A 17,970-nucleotide genomic window follows, 5' to 3' on the forward strand; every position below is an offset into this window, starting at 1 on the left:
ACCGGGCACGATTTCAGTATCTAGAACGCAGTTGCGCACGAAATTACAAATTTTAAATCCACACAAATTGTTTGAACGAGATTGAAATCGAATGACAGTTTGTGTACACACCGCTAGGAGGCGTCACCGGGGATGATCTCAGTATTTTCACGTGTGAAATCTGTTTGTTTTTTACTCGACCACTAGGGGGAGTAACCGGCGGTCTAAGCAAGTTGGTAATAATCCCAAATGCTTCGTAAGAATTCGTCACTTTTAACGCCGTCCCAGAAGATGAGATCATCGATTATAAGCGGGTGTCGTGTGTTAGTTCGCCCGGCAAGAGCTCCAATGGTGCATTGATTTATTGTAGAGATACAATTAGCTGACAGATCACCGTCGTGTGCAACGTTACCTAAAAGTAGAATAGCCCTGCACTCAAACTTCAAGAATATATAATTTCATATTATCAAATTTAGACGTTTAAGAAATGAAAATATTTTATCAAGAGTTTAGTATTCGAAATAATAAAAAAAGAAGTAAAAAAAGTAAAAAAAGAAGACACATGAACTCGTTCAAGAGTTCAGGTGTGAAGAAAATAATAAAAAGTGGGAGGCATCCAGGCTAATCAGTAAATCATTTAGATACTCTTATACATGGTTTCTTAAAAGATTCCAAAATATTTTTGATTAATTCAATGATGAAATGATGAAATTATTTTATAAACAAGTTTCTCTCTTGCTCTTTTAAGTATATGTAACACATAGCGGGTCTGAATCTTACTAACGTTACCTAAAGTTCCGTTGGTGTACAATTGCGCCCCCTGCTGACGATTCCACGTGGCAGTCACGTGCACCCAGCCGATACCGATATGTGTGTGACTAGCGACTCGAATCTGTCTTTGTTTTCCGTATTTATTGCCGAAACAATGCCGAATACTCATCTGGATATAACCGGCTTGGTGGAATACCGAATAACCGTACGATCCGCTTGTATGGCCGCCATTACCAAGATAGAATATCGTGTCACAACTCGAGCATAGCGGATTCTCAAAAATCGGGTTCTCATTCATCACGTACAACCAGAACATCATCGTAAAACCGTCCGCGCCGCATTCCGTAAAGTTTCCCCCGAAACAACCCAGATGACGAACGTCTCCGAAATTCAAGTATCCAGTATTCCGGATCTGCAGTGCGTGTTCGGAGAATGGTCCGGCGACCAGACCGTAGCCCGATCCGTAAAATGTGCCGTTCAATTGAGCGCCTATGAGTTTATTGCCTTCGATCGTGTCCATCGAGAAAAATTGCGACGCGTCTGAAAATTAATATATTCGTGCATATTCAAATCGACTGAAATTTCCTTTTAGGTTCGAACCCTAACTCGATGCAACTTTACAGTCAAAACTTTCAAGTAAAGCGGCGAGGCAGTGGTAAAGGTGGGAAGAGACCAGAGAGGGAAGGGAAAGGGCGAGTGGTCGAAATATTGTCGAAGTCTCGCGAGATCCGACCAAACTCGCACGTGATCCAAGATGGCCGCTTTTATTTGAAACTAACCGTTAGTGTAATACTGACAATCCGGTCCGATGAAACTATTGGTGCACACGTATCGACCAGGTTCAGTGTTCTCCTAAACATGAAAAACGAAACACAGATTATATAGAAAAAAGTAACAAATCAGTTGAAAATGGTTTTTGTAGATATTAAGTTGAAGTGAAATAGACGACCAAATATGCGAACGCACAGATTGTCATAAAATGTCAAGGCCAGCACGCGAACGTCGCGTGCCAAATCTAATCCCTATTGAAAAAATTATGAATTACCGTTCGTTGCTCGTAGAACATCGTATCATCCGTGGTGGGTTCGAGTCCCGTACAATTCGAATCGGAAGTGCGCGAGTAATGGCGGCACATCCGGTTTGTTTCGGAGTATGAGACTGATTGACAGCGATCGTCTGCGGTGCATCGTCTAAAACAGCGCAGATATTCAGAATCACCGAAGACTTCCTTCGGTTGAAACATCCCAGAATTAACCGGTTTCATGTGCGCGCAATTTGGAGATGCTCTGAAAAGTCGTTGGCGATTTTCATCTCCGGAAACACTCAACATCCACGTGACCAACAGCAACATCGAGAAATCCATTGTGAATATCTAATCTAAACGAATAATCGATTTGATACTATAGGTTTGTACTGAAAAATGATAGGGCTGGGAACGCAGTTGCTCAAATTTTGGTTAAAGATAACTGACCTATTAATACCATAGTAACGATTGAGTTTTAATTGTGACCATGTCAACTACCCACTGGTTATCTAACTCCAACTAACTTATGAGCAACTGACCCCTGACTGTAACTCAATTATAACCTTTTGGTAGAGAGTCAAAATAATGATCGATATAGCTATGAAAATTACAAAACTCATCCTTGAAACTGATATATAACAGTACGATCGATTTCACCGAATCACTTCAGCCTCATCCGGAATATATGAAATATATGAAATAAACTACGTCTAGGTAAAGTATCCTGACCTGCGGTGAAACGCTCTGAGTCCATTTGAATATAGAAAATCCCACGCTTAAATCGAAAATGATAAATTCCGAAATGTTTTCTTTGAGCAACAATAGAAGGAGGTCGCTTTACTATTCAACTCCTACTCTTTAGAATGAACTATACCTCGTAGCGTAACAGGAGTCTCCATCTCTGTCTCAGGCTTCAAATCCAAAAATTGAAAACTTTTCTTATTATCAACACCTAAGATTAATTTCTAATCTTTACATTTACAGTGTAGTTTTAGAATGTAAACCGCGCATGTTAAGATTTTATAACCGCGCTATTTATATAAGAGAATATATTATCATTACAGTTGGTAGTTTATTCGGGAGCTGATCTGGTGAACTGGCGTTAACTACGATGGTAAACTCCATTATAACAATTAATCATGAAGTCCTCTCTGCCATTTGAATTATTTTTCGGGTTAAAGATAAATACCCGTTGAAACATGTGACTGGCCGATTAGATGAAACTTTACCCACTGTACGTTGCATTGCTATTACGCTGAATCAATGCTAATTAATATTCATAGCCACCTTGATCAATTAGTAGAGCCATTTGCTAATTAGAACTTAGCTACTTAATTGATTTCATGTGACACAAAGTACCATGTTTACAATAAACCTGCCATACGGACTTGGTAAAGTTGAAACTGGTAAAATTCTAGCCCCCGAGTTGGTGTCAAATACTGAGTAAGAGTTTGTGAAATAGAGTAGACTCTGTCTCTTACTGCGGTAAAGTTGAGACTGGTAAAATTTTACCTCGAGTTGGTGTCAAATACCGAGTAAGAGTTTATGAAATACAGTAGACTCTGTCTCTTACTGCGGTAAAGTTGAGACCGGTAAAATTCTACCTCGAGTTGGTGTCAGATACCGAGTAAGAGTTTATGAAATACAGTAGACTCTGTCTCTTACTGCGGTTAAGTTGAGACTGGTAAAATTCTACCTCGAGTTGGTGTCAGATATCGAGTATAGGGGTTTGTGAAATACAGTAGACTCTGTCTCTTACTGCGGTAAAGTTGAAACCGGTAAAATTTTACCTCGAGTTGGTGTCAAATACCGAGTAAGAGTTTATGAAATACAGTAGACTCTGTCTCTTACTGCGGTAAAGTTGAAACCGGTAAAATTTTACCTCGAGTTGGTGTCAAATACCGAGTAAGAGTTTATGAAATACAGTAGACTCTGTCTCTTACTGCGGTTAAGTTGAGACTGGTAAAATTCTACCTCGAGTTGGTGTCAGATATCGAGTAAGGGGTTGTTTGTGGAATATATCAAGTGTTCACATGTCCACTAAATATGGGTTATGTTACAGTTGTCACTGGCGACAGGTTTTACAACATGTTCACAATAATTGCAAAGTAAAATTTCATGAGCAATAAAAAGTCTCCATCATTCATTCTTTCTATATCTGTCAGTAATAGCTGATTCATTCCAAACAGACAGTAATCTGTATCGTGAATGAAATTGTCAATAAAGGCAATAACTAACGATCCAAAATATATCAACAACACAATAAAGTATTTATAACGATGATGTAACGATATTAATTCCAAAATGATATATCATCCAATCTTCACGCCTGGGTTGATATATTTTACAGCGCTGCTCATCGTCCAAAAAAAATCAGTTTCACTGGTTTTGATTCCAAAAGGATTATCGAACATAAACGTATTAAACTTACTATTACAACGTTATACCCGGTGTATATACCGAGTTTGCTCATTTATTTAGACCAACGGTTATATCAACGGGAATCGTTCAGCTTCAAATCAGGGTCTCAGATCCCTCCCGCTGACAGTTCAAAACCAAATTAGAAACGAACCAATCAACACTCTGAACCTTGCTAACCCGGATCCAAGAACCATTTTGCAGAATTCATTACTAAGAGTTAACCCTTAAGTTGAAATTAGATCGATTTCTTTTCCGAGTTTTAAACAGTTCATTTTAAGTACAAGTTATCGCTGACTCGGAACTGAAAAGCTCGACCGTGTTCTACATTTCCCGGTTACAATTGACCTTAGACTTAAACCTTTTCACTAATGAAATGCTGATCCCATTCGGAATGGTATACGCAGGGGGCATGTTGGTGGGGTAGTTATCTACCTCCCCCTCCACCCCGTGCGCCTGTCACTGATAAACCACTTGGTCAGTAGCTGATTAAGCAATACCAATTCCACTACCACTACCACTACCACTACCACTACCACTACCACTACCACTACAGCTACCACTACCACTACCACTACCATTACCACCACTACCACCACTACTCCCACCACTACCACTACCACCACTACCACCACTACCACTACCACTACCACTACAGCTACCACTACCACTACCACTACCACTACCACTACCACTACCACTACCACTACCACTACCACCACTACCACCACTACCACTACCACTACCACTACAGCTACCACTACCACTACCACTACCACTACCACTACCACTTCCACTTCCACTACCACTACCACCACTACCACTACCACTACCACTACAGCTACCACTACCACTACCACTACCACTACCACCACTACTCCCACCACTTCCACTACCACCACTACCACTACCACTACCACCACTACCACCACTACTCCCACCACTTCCACTACCACCACTACCACTACCACTACCACCACTACCACCACTACTCCCACCACTTCCACTACCACTACCACTACCAAAACTGAAATATTACCGATACTGAAACCCTAGATACTGCACTAACCTTTACATTAATTGAATCCTAGTCGCTGCAGCATTGGGCATCAATTAGATAGAGATCATCCCTCAGGTGTTAATGGAATGATGAGATCTCAATTCTAATTGGTTAGGCAATCGAAAATACGGACCAATCAGAATCGGTGATAAACTGGTACAAGCACTAGGTCAAGTTTATTTCACCGAAAATTGATAATTTGAAAATGATGAAACATGTAAAATACGCAGTGAAATTAATTAAATTCTGAAAAAAGAACTATTAAAAAAGTAAGAAAAAGTAGCGTTCAGCGAGCAACTTTCTGAGTGAGATAACTACTGTTTCTTACTTTCTGTAAAAGAAATGTTTACGTCATTTTAAATTGCTGATGTGACGGATTGGTAATTTCTGATAAATATTGTTAATTTCTTCAGTAACATGTCACTTGTTGTTGTTGGTGGTGGTGGTGCTGTGCTGCTGCTGCTGCTGCTGCTGCTGCTGCTGCTGCTGCTGCTGCTGCTGCTGCTGCTGCTGCTGCTGCTGCTGCTGCTGCTGCTGCTGCTGCTGCTGCTGCTGCTGCTGCTGCTGCTGCTGCTGCTGCTGCTGCTGCTGCTGCTGCTGCTGCTGCTGCTGCTGCTGCTGCTGCTGCTGCTGCTGCTGCTGCTGCTGCTGCTGCTGCTGCTGCTGCTGCTGCTGCTGCTGCTGCTGCTGCTGCTGCTGCTGCTGCTGCTGCTGCTGCTGCTGCTGCTGCTGCTGCTGCTGCTGCTGCTGCTGCTGCTGCTGCTGCTGCTGCTGCTGTTTCAGATCCGACCTCGCTATCGACGATATCAAATTTATCGACTGTTAAAATTGAGTAAGGTATCTTTTCCTACAGAGATTACATAACGAATCAAACTGTATTACCCCAGGACAAACAAATATACAGTGCACTATGTTCTCCACTCAACGAGGTATTTCTATTACTACGATTTTTGATTGGTCGAAGTTTCTTTTTCTCAAATTGCTAAAAGCATCATTATGTTGTGCATGCTATCCCTCTGTGGATGATTATTGTCTCGTGGATTGAGTTGACGCCGCGCAGAAATCGATCGATCGCTTTCTAAATGCATGTGATGCTACATTAACACATTATGTAATCATCGTATCGTCTGGCGTTCAAATACGATGCGCTTTCAAACATTATAGATTTTTCTCGCCGGAACAAAATCGCTTTTACATGTATTTCAGTCCAACAAATCCGGTGACGTTTTGATTTCACAAATTCCCAATTTTTACCTGTGTAATCATGCGGTATATAATTATTTTCATTTTAGTATTGTAACCTTTTTTGGGTGGATTGGGAGGATATATTGTGCTTAATTTGTTTGATTATACAATTAATTCATTTTTCATAAATCATTAAACATTACCTACAATATGAATAATATGCCTACGAGTCATCCAGTTGACTTAATACAACCAGTAAAACCGTGCTGCCTGAATAAACCATCGTTTTTATATCCAATTTACACATTGAGGGATTTTACCAAAAAGCTTAATCTTCTCATGTTGAAAAGAGTAAAAATCGCTTAATCTTTTAAACACATACCACGTACCTCTAATTGGTATCAATGCGACCAGTAATGTTGTCTCAATAAACCAGAGTTTTCATATCTATTTTGAACTGTAGTGAAGGATTGCCGCAAAGTCAAATACCCACACCCTCTCCCCCGAGAAATGTAAATTAAAAAACAGGTTACAGACTGACAATGAATTATAGACTATATGAATCATTGAATCCACAGTAACGCCGCTAAGTACGGTTGACACTATGTATGATGTAGGTGATGAATATTGATATGGATTAATTAGTGAGGACCTGTGTGTAATCCCTCATGGCAAATAAAACTTAGTACATGCGATTAATTTACGCAATCTAAATTAGCCCTAGTGGGGGACTATTGCAACATATTAATATCACTTTAATTTAGGAGAAATTGGTGTTTTGTAAATCATATTTCTGAATGGAAAGGAGTTGATGTATATTTTTGGCAGGGATCAGTTAAGTGAACTTCCAGCATATCTTGATACTCAAGACAAAGTCGCTGTTGGTTGCTCCAAGTCCCAATCAGCAGCGGCTGTAACATCAGCAGCACCAGCACTAGTAGTAGCAGCAGCACCACCACCACCACCAACGCCACCACCACCAGCACAGACTTCCTGTGAAATACCGTGTTCAGAATGAAGTGATTGTGCTATTTGTTTTCCAGCAAAACGCTGCCTACCTTATTAGTATATCTTTTTACTGTATGGTGACGTTTGCAGGTCCATATCTCTTCAACCGACCCATGTATGGATTGCTTACGTACCTACACACGTCAAGGTATTCTAGATAACTTTTGCACCTGCCAGAGTTCAAGGCCAAGGCACATTTAGATTTCCCCACGTGTTTGTTTACATAACTTCTATTTATAGTTTATGTGCGGCGTAAGCATCCACGCAGGTAGTCTGACAATAACAACAATGGCGTAACCATTGATAAGCCCAGTCATATATCCCATGAAAGCCCAACAGAACCCGAAAAGAAGGACTGTAGTTTACTCTTATGATTCGGCCACCTTTATTGAATATGGTTGAGTTTGTTTTTGATTATATAGTTTTACAGATAGTCCCCTGTGACAGAGCGTCAGAGATAGTCATCTAAGTAAAGGGTTCGGTCGCTGAAGGCTCCATTTTCTTACTCATTCGTTATTGTGCTTGATTGAAATTGTGTGCATTTCACCACGTATGTTTCTTATTTGTTTGAATTACCCTTAATCGGTGAAATAAACCTGACCATGTACTTGTTAGTCTGTTGCCATTCTGATTGGTCCGTGTTTTCGACGGTCTGACCAATTGGAATTGAGGTTATCATTCCAAAAACACATGAGGATGATGATATCTATCTAATTGATGCTAAGAGCTGCAGCGAATAGGATTCAATTGAAAAAGTAAGTGCAGTAAGATTTATTATATCTCGGTTAAATATTGCTAAAGTCATGAAAGTAAATCCAAAGTTTATCTACGTTCGACTATCGAAAATAAGCTGGTTTTTACTCCAAGTTAACTCTAACTCGGCAAATTGGTTCCTGGACCGTGTTAAATGAAATGCTAAGAAATTTTGAATACTAAGCTTCATTTAGGCATAATTAATTGCAACACCAGGGGCCGTAGCTGAATAATGAATGTGCTGGTTGCTTCATTTCTATTTTGGTTGGAACTGTGCAGGAGAAGGATCTGATACCCTGCCCGGGCACTTTTTAGAAACTCTGATTTGAAGCGGAGATATGTCCTTTGAGTGATTCCCGTTCATATAACCACATGTCAAAATAAACGAACAAACTCAATATATAAATGTTTTACGTTGTAATAGTTGTGTTATACGTTTTCGTTTGATAATTCTCTTGGAATCAAAACCAGTGGAAATATTCTACTTTTACAATGAGCCTGAACAGCGCTGTAAAATACATCATCCCAGGCGGTAAAATTAAATGATATATCATTTTGAACTATCGTTAAATCAAGGATTATTGTGTAATTGATATATTTTTATCGTTAGTTTTGGCCCTTAATGTTTCATTTTCATTCCTGTTGCATTCACGGATATCAACGTCTGTATCGAATAATCCGGCTATCAATGACAGATATAGATATAATGAATTGATGTGAACTTTTTATGGCTCATGAAATTTCACTTTGCAATAATTGAAAAATTTTTAAAACCATTATCACCATTGACAATTGTACCACAACCCCTGGTTGATGGACATGGGTCCATTTAATATATTCCACAAACCCCTTACTCGATATTTGACACCAACTCGGGGTAATATTTTACCGGATTCAACTTTACCGCAGTAATAGACAGAGTCTACTGTATTTCACAAACTCTTACTCAATATTTGACACCAACTCGGGGTAGAATTTTACCGTCTCAACTTTACCGCAGTAAGAAACAGATTACTGTATTTAACAAACTCTTATTCAGTATTTGACACCAACTCGGGGTGGAATTTTACCGGTCTCAACTTAACCGCAGTAAAAGACATTATCTACTGTATTTCACAAACTCTTACTCCGTGTTAGACACCACATCGACGGGAAAAAACTTCATTAAGTCCGTATGGCAGGATTATCCTAAAAATGGCACTTACTTTGTGTCGCATGAAATAAATCAAAAGGATTCCTTCTATTTAGCAAATGGCTCTACTAATTGATCTAAAAAAGGGCTTTATGAATACTTAATAGCATTAAATCAGCTAAATGGCATTGCAACGTAATATGGGGGCTGGCAGATGAACCGATGTTATAGAAAGTTTTATTACCCTGGGGCTAACTCAAATGGCAAAGTAATTAACCTTAAAAAAGTTAACTTAACGCATAGAACCCGTTATGTGACGATGATATATACGATCCCACACTGATGATGACAAACAAGGGTGAATACTAGGATAAGTCGAAATAGTTCTGTAGCTCAAACATTTCGGATTTATTTCAACATTAGTGTATAGGATTCCATATTATGACCGTCACATCACAGACTCGGACATATTTGGATCTAGTGGAGTCTTTGCTTATGTTATTTCCACCGTGGCTTGTATGTTCAACTTCGTGGAGATTTCGGTAGAAGTATTATAAGAATAAAAGCGAGTTTATAAATCTCCTGAACAATTCGTGCCGTCCCGCGATCAAATATCTATCCTAAGTGATGTAAGTGGTCACCCTTTAGCAAGAAAACTGATTTGCATTGAACGTTCTACGTTGTGAAAATTCCTGTTCCGTTCCGTTTCGCATTCTATTAACACATATACTAGCCGCGATCACACGGAGACGATTTGCCCGGGCCGAATTTGTCGCAAATGACAAATTGGCACGGATCAGGCCTGAGTCAATTTTGGCCCGTGCCGAATAAAAGAGCGCGCTTAAACAAAGCGAATTGAGTCATTTCCGGAACCAGTTACAATTCAAACTCAATTATTTATTCCGTGCTAAATTCTGATTCGGGCCTGATCCGCCATTTATGGTCGGGGCAAACAGGTACGCGAGTTCATTTGGCACCCATGTGAACAGTTGTCCAGAGCCAAAAACGGTCGTGTGATCGCGGCTTTTCTATAGGTCCAAAAAACCAAGAACGGAAAGAAACGATAAATAAGAAAAATGAACGCTATATTTACCGATGAATGAATACTAGCGTGCGGACTTTTGAATTAGAGCCATCATAAGATAATGTATTTAATATACGGACCCTGTTCCTTTTTGATCCGTTCCGTTCCATAGGCCGTTTACCATTGGGGGCAAAGTTGACACCTATCCGCAAAACTCTAAGACGGCCTATACGTATCAAAATCGTTTTATTCTCATTGGTTCAGATTAAGGCGCCATGATTGGTTTCTTGATCTTGCTGTTCATCACGTGGTCTCTGCGTGTTTCCGGAAGTGAATATCGCCAACGAATCTTCAGAATTCCTACTAAATGCGCGCAAATGAAACCGGTGAATTCTGGGATGTTTCAACCGAAGGAAGTCTTCGAAGATTCTGAATATCTACGCTGTTTTAGACGATGCACCGCAGACGATCGCTGTCAATCAGTCTCATACTCCGAAACAAACCGGATGTGCCGCCATTACTCGCACACTTCCGATTCGAGTTGTACGGGACTCGAACCCACCACGGACGATACAAAATTCTATGAGCTACAAACGGTAAGAACACAGACTATGTAGAAAATTCTATGTGGCGAATTATTTATTAGTTTTACAATAAGAAATAAGTTTTTCGTGTTATGGTAATCTGTTGGTTCGAATCCTCGGTCGTCGATTTAATTTCAACTATATAGTTAATGGAAATTTTAACTTGTCATTCTTTCGATGTATTTGTTTTGTATTTCGTTTTTCATGTTTAGGAGAATACTAAACCTGGTCGATACGTGTGCACCAATAGTTTCATCGGACCGGATTGTCAGTATTACAACGGTTAGTTTCCAATAAAATCGGCCATCTTGGATCACGCGTGATTTAGATCAGATCTGTAGCTCTGTGAGATAAGGTGTGATGCTTTTGGATTCACTATCAATGCCGAGAGACAATATTCTAAAGGCTGTGGTCCGTCCATTTAGTCTTCAACTACTCAATTTCCCTTCCTCGTTGTTCGCCATCGTCACTCAACTTGGAAGTTTGGGTTGTCACAAGTGACTGTACCGAATATCTCGGATACGAAACCCAAAAGAAAAATTCATTCATGAATTTGAATATGCAAATTTATTCAGGACTATATTAATTTTCAGGCGCATCGCAATTTTTCTCGATGGACACGATCGAAGACAATAAACTCATAGGCACTAAATTGAACGGCACATTTTACGGAACGGGCTACGGTATTGTCGCCGGAGCATTCTCTAAACACGCACTACAGATCCGGAATACTGGGTACTTGAATTTCGGAGACGTTCGTCATCTGGGTTGTTTCGGGGGAAATTTTACGGAATGCGGCGCGGTCGGTTTTACGATGATGTTCTGGTTGTACGTGATGGTTGAGGTCCCTCTTGATGAGAATCCGCTATGCCAAGGATGTTATACGATATATTTTTTGGGTAATGGCGGCCATACAAGCAGATCGTACGGTTATTCGGTATTCCACCAAGCCGGTTATATCCAGATGAGTATTCGGCATTGTTTAGGCGAAAAAAGCGGCACCCAAAGGCAGATTCGAGTCGCTAGTCACACACATATCGGTGTAGGCTGGGTGCACGTGACAGCCACGTGGAATCGTCAGCAGGGGGCGCGATTGTACGCCAACGGAACTTTGGGTAACGATAATTAGATTCAGACCCGTTACGTGTTACGCATACGTACTTAAAAGAGCAAGAGAGAAATTTGTTTATAAAGTAATGAAAATCCAAAATCCAAAATACACGAGGTTTTGGAGTATCTTAAGAAACCATATCTAGAACAGGATCGAAGGGTATTCATTTACCCCCCCCCCCCATATTTTAGTCATTTCTTCACACCTGACGATGGTCTCTCGCCACAAGCCAAAAAACGTCCTGTTTTTTTTAATCAGATTATCATTATTTCGTTGATATAATAATTTAATTTTCGATCACTTAAATTCCTAACGTTCGAGTCAGTGAAGGGTTATTTTACTTTCAGGTCAAGTGGCAAAAGAAGGGGATATTCCCGCTAACTGCAGCTCTTCCATCAATGATTACACAATCGGAGCTCTTACCGGGCGAACAGACGAAAGACGACACCCGCTTATAATCGATGATCTCATCTTCTGGGACGGTGTTAAAAGTGACGAATTCTTACGAAGCGTTTGGGATCATTACCAAATAGCCTAGACTGCTAGTTACTCCCTCTAGCGGTCGAGTCAACAACGAGTCATTCGATTTCAATCTCATTCGAGAAATTCGTAATGTCGTGCTCAACTTGTGTCCAGTGACTCCACCTAGCGGTCGGTACCATCACGTCCGGTCAAAATCTGATGATTTCTCCATGATACTCAATGCATCATTCTCGGAAGAAGCTTTAGGCACAACAGCCAAACCTACCGGTAACAAAAACAGGGTATTTTTTCCACCCAACGGGGGTGTTGGGTTGGAATAAGTCCTCTACCGTGTTTTAGATGGACAGGTCTATTGGGGGCCACGCAGGTTCATTCAAGCCTCTATCGATCAGAAATCCAAAAGGACTAATGAAGAATCAATTTTGCAGAGAATAAATCGTATATTTTATTCTAAGATTTGGTGAACACATCAGATTTGACTTCTCTCAAAGCATGATGAAAATCACTACGATGAATCGAACTGGAAATGAAATAAAATAGTACAATACACAAGTATTCAGTATAGATTCGTTATTAAATCTCTTTAGGAAAACATACCTTACTCATTTCAACAGTCGATAATTTTGATATCATCGACAGCAATGTCGGACCTGAAACTGCTGCCTACAATTCCGACAAATTTCACCTAGAAAGAGAGAATTGGAAGATCGTATCGAAGCACCAATTGAACTAGAAAATTGAATTGTAAGGGTTTGAATCCATTGATTGCATAATTTCATAATTATTTTCTTTACCTCGACCTTATTCAAATGATAATGTAGCATATTGAAATTAGTTATTGCATTTTGAAACTGTTTGTAGAGGTCTTACTGTGAATGTTCCCGTCGATACCGGTATCGATTTCTCGTGCCAACTATTGCCCTGGTTTCCGGAGATCCTCTCAATTTCCGCAGAGTCCCTCATGACTTTCAGCGAGCCCATGTTAGAACCGTACATATGATAGGCGAATTGTAGACACTTTCCAGCAGAGTTGACGGTAGCAGTTTTCCTCATGGTAAAAACATCCCCTGGACTCATACTGGACGCTTCCACGTACATGTAATAACCTAGATATTGTACATGAGGCGGTTTAATATTCAGTAATCAGACATAACGAATCAATATAGCTGCAAGGCAGCAATAACGGCTTCTCGGCAAAGCAGGGTTCGAATCCCAACATTCCGTGAATCTAAAGGATTTGGAAATATGATTATGCCGACTTTGCAGAGATGGAAAAGTCATTCAAACCTTCGACCTTGGATCTAACGGAACCCTAAGTCTAGCAAGCTTGTAGTACTAGTCAGCGGGACTATATGTTTAGACTGATGAGGACAACAAAGTCCCGTGCTCAGACATGACGAATCAATATAGCTGCTAGGCTAGAAATATGATTATGCCGGCTTTGGTGTTTAAACCTTCTACCTTGGATCTAGAGAGAGTGTACCAGTAATATAGTAAAATTGTAGCAGTAGTGGGACTATAGTCAGAATGTCGTCCGTACGGGATATAGAGAATCTCAGTATCCACAGGACCTACCAACCTCTAGACACTCGCTGAAGCACTGGCTGTTCCAGCGTGTAGAATATGCAATAAACAATACCCTTTCAGCTCCGTTGAACATTTACTGTTAGGCGCTAAACAAGTGTGACATCTATCATTATCATTATTACTATAGTCAGAGTGTCGGGATATAATATATTCAAAGCTCACCCCATCCAGATGTGTGATCTCCCCTTGGTCCTGTCTGAACAGAAGGTGTTGGTTTTCTGTAGCGTCTCCACTTTTTCGGCCCGGACGTTTGCCAACCATTGTATCCCTTCTCAAAGTCGGAATCTATTCAATAAAAGGCACATATACAATTTGTAGTTTGTATCCTCGACGATCCATAGTAAGAGTTTGTGAAATACAGTGGATTCCGACATTTATTCAGAGGTTTAATTTGAGAATAGAATTCTACCTTGAGTTGAAACGAAAATGATTCTTTTGCAAGGAAGGAAAAGATACTCGCAAGTTGAAACTAACCGAAACAAGATGGCATCGTACACGACTCAGTCTGTTTGTCACTACCCGAACAATCGCTTCCTCCGTATTTCGGTGCTGGGTTGTTACACTTGCGAGTTCTAGTTTTCTGACCAGTTTCACAAGTAACGCTGCAAGCCGAGTACGGGGACCACGGTCCCCAATTCCCGTTAACTGCGAAAAAAAACAACAACAAAATGTTGGTTTCCACAAACCAGGTGAATATCGATAACATAGTTCAAGAAGAAGGGCACAATTTCTGATAAGACTAAGAGAGGAGTGACGTATCATGATTAGAATTGAATCTAAACGTCACTACTCTCTAAGTTTTGAAAACAGCTTAGTCTAAACATATTCTTTGTTTTTGAAAAAAAAAAATGTTTGTTTACCTGGTACAACCTCTGAACAGTCGGTGAATGTTAAATCATCAATGGCGATATCAGACTTATAAGAGTCACCAACTACTCCTATTATATCAACCTGTTCAAACAAATAAACTCAAAATCGATTAATGCAATAACAAACAAACCATAAACCAAAGTGGAGGGACTGGTCTTAATTCTTAAGGGCTGCGCAGCTTAAGTGCATCTCGGATCTGTAGCCAATCTCATAACTTGAGACCTGTTAACAATCAGAAACGCATTTATGGATTTTGACGTACAACTGTTTCCAGAACATAACTTCTATCCATCCAAAGGCTTAACTTGGTTTAGCATTAATTCGTCCATCTTCAACATATAGTTAATTAACGTGTTTACCTCGATATCAGAACCGGCAGCTATTGGAACTATTTCATTCTTCCATTCATCGCCCTGATCACCTTCAATCTCAAGTTCTTCATTACCGTTCACTTCTACGATCAGTTTTCCCATATCCTTGCCGTACATGTGGTAGTAGAAATTGAAACATCCATCGCTGGCCAAGTCCAGTCCTTCCAGCCGTAAAATAGCCTCATCGTCCTTGCTCATGCTTGATGTCTCCATATACGCGTACTTTCCGGCTACAAATCAAATTAAACATAATTTTACTGAATCGTTGAAGTCATCGAGAACGAAAAGTTCGTCATGAGTTAAACTGAATACGTTATTTATAACGAGGAAAATACCTAAATTGTCGAATCTATCTTTGCTTGGTCCTGTGTTATAAGAAGGGGTTTTCCCGCGGGGAGTATTTCCCAGTTCAGTTTACCAACATTTTTCCAATTTCTCAAACCGATATCAAACGATACATCATCTGTAAAGGAACCGACGAAACCGTTTTAAAAACAGAAGACTTTAACCTGGAGTCGAATTGACCGGTTGCAAGGAGGTGGGGGCGACTTAATAAGTAAAGAATGGCGTATGGTGCGATAAAGGAATTGATTGATGCTAACCTGTTGGCTTCATTCTGCAAGTGGCTTCTAGTTTGATATCGTCAATAGCCATATCAGATTGATAACTGCGTCCTCGCTTACCTTGGATCCGTATCTATAACAGAACATGGTAAAATAAATAACTGTACGTGCTTGCACCCGGTACCTCATCATCTGTGCCTGCATCCTGCCACAAACCCTGTACCCTGTTCGATCCCACTACACCCTTTATTCCACTCCACTCTCCTCGAATATATAGCTTTCAATAATTCCAACCCCTACTTACTTTCGCAGACCCACTGGGCACAGGGGCGGATCCTTCGACCCAATGATTACCAAGGTTGCCTCGACTGACGAATGTTTCTTCCCCGTCGACTAACACGGATAGTTCACCCATTGATGTACCGTACATATGGTAGTAGAAGTTCAGACACTGGTCGCTGTTGCTCGTAAATTCTGTCGTTTCCATAACGATTTTCTGATTTTTGCGCAACGGTGAGGCTTCCATAAAAGCGTAATGACCTTGAAATATAGACACACATAATTCAACTACGTGTACACAGAATTCGATGACGTGTACACAGAATTCGATGATGGCTTTTCCTTTCGAATCTTAATCGTCCACACTTCACATGTATTTGGTACTTCGCCCAAGGCATATGTTTAATTGAAAAAGAACTAGAAACACCAAACATAGAGGTTCCACGTTACAGATTGATGCGTCATGTAATAAGTTTAACTTATACAAATCAAATGAAAAATAACTAACCGTCTGGTGACCTGAGAGTGTGATCAAACGTGGGACCAGTCCTGTAAGACGGAGTTTTACCTTGTCCGATATTCCAGGTAGGGCGACCCACAGTGCCCCATTGATCGAAGCCCTTCTCAAAATCTGTACTCAGCTGAGCGGCTGTAAATAAACATACCACTCAACAGTTTTACATTTAAACACGCATATGGCCTCCAGAAAACTCAGTTCCACAATACATCATTATCTTTGACTCTAGATGAGTTGAAATCGGTCGTTCTAAATGAATTCTTGACCCTGGAACCAGTGGAGAACTCTGTTTTGAGTGTTAGGTCCAATGTTGTAACTCATCTGGGCTTTATCCCTTATAGATTAGTTTTCTTAGTGACATAGATAATCAGCATAATGTATGCAAATATTAGAATTTTCGAATTAAAATTAACTTATTTACCTGGACAGGCGCCATCGTTACAACTAATAGACTCACTGGCATCACCCACACAAACAGCTCCACCATTCGACGGGGCTGGGTTTGTACAAGTCCTCGTCCGTGTTTTAGTGCCATCACCACATGAGACACTGCAACTTCCGTAATTTCCCCAGTCGCTCCATTTACCGTCAACTACAAGTAATTTAGTCATCATTAGCTGATATTCATGATTCAATTGAATATTTTGAATTTTCTATGTAACCATAGCTTGTGTCGTAGATGGATACTTTCCATATTAATTTAGCAAACATTGATATCCTCTGGAGTTGAATTGAAATAGAATACTCTACCTGGGCAGGCGCCATCGTTACAGCTTGTAGACTCACTGGCATCACCAACACAAACAGCTCCACCATTATACGGGGTCGGATTTGTACAAGTCCTCGTCCGTGTTTTAGTGCCATCTCCGCACGTGACACTACAACTTCCGTAATTACTCCAATCGCTCCAGTTACCATCAACTACAATTTGATTGTCTCATCAAAGGCTGATTTGCATAATTCATGTATAACCATTCGCAATTCGTTGTCTGTTTCGTTGATGGGATAATTTACATAATCTATGCAAATATTGATATCCTTTCGAGTTGAATTTATGTAAATATCTAAAATCCGCTTAATAGTTCACATTCTATAATCTTTATCGAAGATAGGCAAAGCGTATACAAATATTCAAATTGACAGAGTTGAATTGAAATGATCTAACTAACCTGGACAGGCGCCATCATTACAACTTTTAGACTCACTTGCACTACCAACACAGTTAGCTCCACCATTCAACGGAGCCGGGTT

At 40.2% G+C, this 17,970-nt stretch overlaps 1 protein-coding gene across 1 annotated transcript; it reads right to left on the reverse strand.

Moving 5' to 3' along the window:
• Positions 1-13,139: 13,139 nt before the first annotated feature.
• On the reverse strand, positions 13,140-17,903 carry LOC141912178 (MAM and LDL-receptor class A domain-containing protein 1-like). The gene is made up of 12 exons (XM_074803390.1): positions 17,885-17,903; positions 17,470-17,640; positions 17,141-17,311; positions 16,711-16,851; positions 16,228-16,463; positions 15,963-16,056; positions 15,349-15,590; positions 14,980-15,070; positions 14,594-14,764; positions 14,282-14,404; positions 13,403-13,638; positions 13,140-13,217 (listed from the first exon to the last, which is right to left on the reverse strand). Exons 1-12 carry the CDS (start codon positions 17,901-17,903, stop codon positions 13,140-13,142), a joined length of 1,773 nt encoding a protein of 590 aa, XP_074659491.1.
• Between the last annotated feature and the right edge of the window lie 67 nt (positions 17,904-17,970).

Source organism: Tubulanus polymorphus, chromosome 10 (assembly GCF_964204645.1).
Source record: "Tubulanus polymorphus chromosome 10, tnTubPoly1.2, whole genome shotgun sequence".
Lineage (NCBI taxonomy): Eukaryota > Metazoa > Nemertea > Palaeonemertea > Tubulaniformes > Tubulanidae > Tubulanus > Tubulanus polymorphus.

Bases quoted from the DNA above. Each gene is read 5' to 3' on its own strand.
- LOC141912178 (XM_074803390.1), bottom strand. The intron at 16,057-16,227 runs GTAAGTAGGGGT...GTTCTGTTATAG, and splicing joins TGCCCAGTGGGTCTGCGAAA to ATACGGATCCAAGGTAAGCG. The intron at 14,405-14,593 runs GTTAGTTTCAAC...TTTATTGAATAG, and splicing joins TACGATGCCATCTTGTTTCG to ATTCCGACTTTGAGAAGGGA.